This window comes from Pundamilia nyererei, unplaced genomic scaffold, assembly GCF_000239375.1.
Source record: "Pundamilia nyererei isolate P.nyererei 1_Seehausen unplaced genomic scaffold, PunNye1.0 scaffold00048, whole genome shotgun sequence".
Taxonomy (NCBI): domain Eukaryota; kingdom Metazoa; phylum Chordata; class Actinopteri; order Cichliformes; family Cichlidae; genus Pundamilia; species Pundamilia nyererei.
Window position 1 is genome coordinate 653,087 of NW_005187449.1, and position 4,066 is coordinate 657,152.

At 39.3% G+C, this 4,066-nt stretch overlaps 1 protein-coding gene across 1 annotated transcript in view; it reads right to left on the reverse strand.

Moving 5' to 3' along the window:
* The window catches only part of LOC102212337 (connector enhancer of kinase suppressor of ras 2-like), a 13,956-nt gene that overhangs the window by 5,247 nt on the left and 4,643 nt on the right, over positions 1 to 4,066 (reverse strand). Inside the window, exons 3-5 of the mRNA XM_005732716.1 lie at positions 1,693 to 1,862; positions 974 to 1,047; positions 695 to 766 (exon numbers count right to left, since the gene is read on the reverse strand). Of these exons, the coding sequence (XP_005732773.1) occupies positions 695 to 766; positions 974 to 1,047; positions 1,693 to 1,851 (305 nt within the window). The 5' untranslated portion in view covers positions 1,852 to 1,862. The remainder of the gene's footprint in view (positions 1 to 694; positions 767 to 973; positions 1,048 to 1,692; positions 1,863 to 4,066) is intronic.

The window sequence follows — 4,066 nt, forward strand, 5'->3', positions numbered from 1 at the left end:
ACACACACACACACACACACACACACACACACACACACACACTGCATTAAACTCTACAAATGACACACAACATGCAACATACTACACGGTGTACTGCAATGAATCAATAAAAAGAAAGATGACATTAAAAGGATGGGAAGAGGAAATGACTGTACTTTCTGACACAGAATAGTGATACTTATTAATTCAGAGCAAAGTTTCTCAGCCACCACTGGCTGAAGTGCAAATGTCACTAATTCTAGGCTTCACTCTTTTCTATAAGACTAAGCCACTAAAGTCAGGAGAGGACATTCTGAGACAAGCATGTCTGCAAAATCTCAACAGTTTCTGCCTTATGTGGATCAGTTTGAAAAGTTATAATGACATTTTTCTGCTGGTATAAACCCTCAAAGTGGGCCTAAGATGCTGATTTCCAGCATCACATGCATTACCAGACTGAACTGACCCCCTTTAAGCCAACCTCTGATTGGCTGCTCCATGTGTAAGGTTTAAACAGTAGATGGGAGGGGCATCTCTATCCAAATCTCTATAACATCATTCAGCACCAAGTGTATAAAAACTGTCAAAAGTCATATTTTATAGAAGAATTCATTCCTGTAAGTGTACGCAGTCAATGACAGGAAATAAAGAGAAGCAGTATCAGTCAACTCAATGACATATGACAAAATAATAACAATGGGTTAAAAGTACTCACTTATTCATTTCTATGTAGCTCTCAGCACCAATAGTAATAGTCACTACATTAGGATGACTGGCTGTTATGACACTGAAACACAACACAGAGCAAAGTAATGGCAAATTCAATGCACTATATAAAGCAGTTGGTGAAGATGTGGAAAACAAATGCCTTGCAGCGGATCTCTCACCACTGAGACATTTTTTTAAGATGCTTTAGCAACAGAGAGTGTACAAACAGCCGAGTAAGTCTTGTGGTTTAAGAGGGGAAAATAAAAAAAACCAAAACATGTCATACTATTTCTTCCTGGAGGTTTTGGCCTGTTCAATGGTAAAGCCTGACAGGTTAATGAATCCATCAGCTTTCTCAGCCTGCAGAGAGAAGCAAAAAGAGCTCAGAAAACCTGATGAGAAACACTTTAATGCAGTGAAGTCTGCAGAAAACAATGTGTCTGTATCTCAGGTTCCTGTGTGATCTCAGCAAAGTGTCAGTGGTCAGAGCCAGAGGATGCACATCGCTGTGGACTGTGCTCTTTCTGTCTGTTTGGTTGCAGTTTGACCTACTTTGTGTCTTAGTGTGGTTTGACTATATGCTTATTTAAATTTACAGCTTCACAGAGATAAAGGGATTTACATATGATTCTTAACATATAAGAGATGTTTCTCTTTAAACACATTTATATGGAATATTAATGTATTTGTATCAAAGTAGAAACTTAAAAAAATTCAAAACCACGTAATTTAGTTATTTATTTTTCTAAAAGATGTCATGTGTGTCACACACAGGCAGCACTTCTTCTAAGGCTCACTTCAACAGTGAGTCAGGCCCCACAGACTCCCATGTTAAAACCTGCTCTAATAGAGTCCAAGATTAAGAATACAGTGCTCATTCAAGTTTTCGCAAAGTCTCCGCAAACCGGGAACAGATTTTCTGATGCTAATCGCACATGTCAGACCTGAATTCTACTGCACGTTGTTTGAGCTGTAGGGCTTAACTGTGAGATAACTGTGGCTCACCATCTCGTTACTGTACCAGTACAGAGAGCTCCTCTGCAGGACAAACCAGTATCTCTTCCATCTGCTTCCCAGGAAGCTACGGCTCTCCTTCTTCCGGTGCAGCCATCCCTGACAGTCCACCGCTCCCAGGTCTTTGACCGAAACCCGACGCCGACTCATGGCTGCAGACTCTGCAGGAGAAGGAGGAAGGCAGGTTACAGGTTCAGATCTTCAGATCAGAGGGAGGAGCCATCCAACAATGATGCTCCTTAGGGGCCTCACATGTACTCAGACAACTGGACAACTATTTTTACTAATTTCAGACCTGCTTGCTTTATTGGATTTATTGAGTTATTTCTTCAGCTATAAGACCTGAGACACTTTAATGTACAATATTTAACTTATTCACCTGTATTTATTTTACCTCTATTGTTTTAAAATGTTGACTTTTATTTTATTGTATATCCATTTTTATTTATTCAGCTCCTTATTAAATTATACATTTATCTTTTTAGACAGATTTTCATTGTCTGTTCTTCTTGCAGTTTATCTTCCTGTATTTCCATTTTTAATTTACTTTTAACATTATTTTATTGATTGAAACTTATTTTCGTTTTACTTAACAAGCAGTTAAGTAAATTTGTACATTTGTGTCACGTTTGTCAAATGCCCCACGCTGCCTGCAGCTGTGAGCAGCAGGCTGAAACCCACAGAGCCTCGGTGCAGTGGTCATCCTATGTTCAGCCACTTTTGGTTTCCTGATTTGGTATTTATGACTTTTCAAACAGACTCCTGATCTTCTCTGTAGACCTCAGTGTGTCCTAAAAATACAAAGGCCTGGGTAGTGCAAATGTTTTTAAATCATGCTGTCCTAATTCCACTGTTTACCGGTTTATCTGCACACTGTGATGTTTGGTTTTGGAACTAATTTTAGAATAAACAACATCATTGAGCTGCTTTCTGTCTCTTTTGATCAACTCATACAGATGAGACTGTTTCTTTCTTTCTTTGTTGAGTCTGCCGTTTCATTTTCTATAAAAACAAGTTTCAGGAAGTCTTGACAGATAATTTGTGGTATTCTAATAACAATAGAGAACAAGCAAGGCACTCTGTCATAAGATAAAACTTGTTTTACTTTTATTAGGATCAGTGATGACTTAGAATTGATGCATGTTGATAGTTTTCTGCCAAACTGCTTGAAGAATCATCTCAAAACATAGTTTTACCTGTAGACACAATGCTTGAGCTGTTATGCTTGCAAGGTTTGGGTTTTGTTATTGGACTTCTACCCACCCCACTGAAGAGCATCTGTCACAAAAGCCATGAGAGCAACGTTTTCTTCCTTTTTTGTTTTTGTAAACTTTCATTTTTTTATTTGTTGGTTTCAAAACAAACTAGAAAAAAAGTCGACCTGTGCAATGCGATCAGAGGTGCCACCATGATAACCTTCAGTATATCTGAAATTTGGACCATCTCAAAGGTGCAGAGTGCCATTGTGGACCCTTACCATCCTTGGCGTTTGCTTGTTTAACCCCCTCAAAGGTGGCACTAATAGAGTCGTTTTTCTGTGTTTGTCTGACCCTTTTTGTATATTTATACTGACAGAGTGGGGTATTTAGTGTGTTTCATATGCTGCATTACCTGCATGGCAAGTTTCCCAACTGGGACATTTTACTCTGTAACATCTGTGATATAATCTTAACTCTCATATTACTAACATTAATGCTCTGCAATTCTATCAGCACAGAAAGTTAACACCCAAAGTCAACCTACCAAAGAAATGCACGACTCATACGGTTATGTGGTTACAATAGAGAACAAAAAAAACATATGAACCAAACAAAAATAGGAACTAATGCTGCTCTCTTCTCACATGAGCCAAACTTCACTCAAAGTGAAGTTTGGCTCATGTTGCCCCAGTGGGCAAAGATTTTCAATTTTGTCTATGTTTTGAATAAATTCTCTCTCTTTTCTATCCAAAATTTATGTTACTACCAGGTGTAAGTCTTCATCAGTATTATGAAGCGCCTTGAGGCGACTTATGTTGTGATTTGGCGCTATATAAATAAAATTGAATTGAATTGAATTGAATCAGTATTATCCCTAACCCTGGGATAAGCTCGGACGTCGCCCGGTTCAACAAGGTCTGCGTCAGGTGTTGAGGAACCAGGGCACCCTGACGAGAAGTGGGCTACTGGAACAAGAAGGCATCAGTGGGCAAGAGACGAAAACAGGGCGTTGTTGGAATGCTACTATGCAAGTAAGCCCCAAGTGTGATAGGAGAAGGATCGTTGAGTGCGACAGGAACTGGCCAAGCTTGAGACCTGGATCCCCCGTAGCCAGTTACCAAGATTAAGTGAAGTACCCTCAGAAGGTCTGCTAGATGATGTTAATG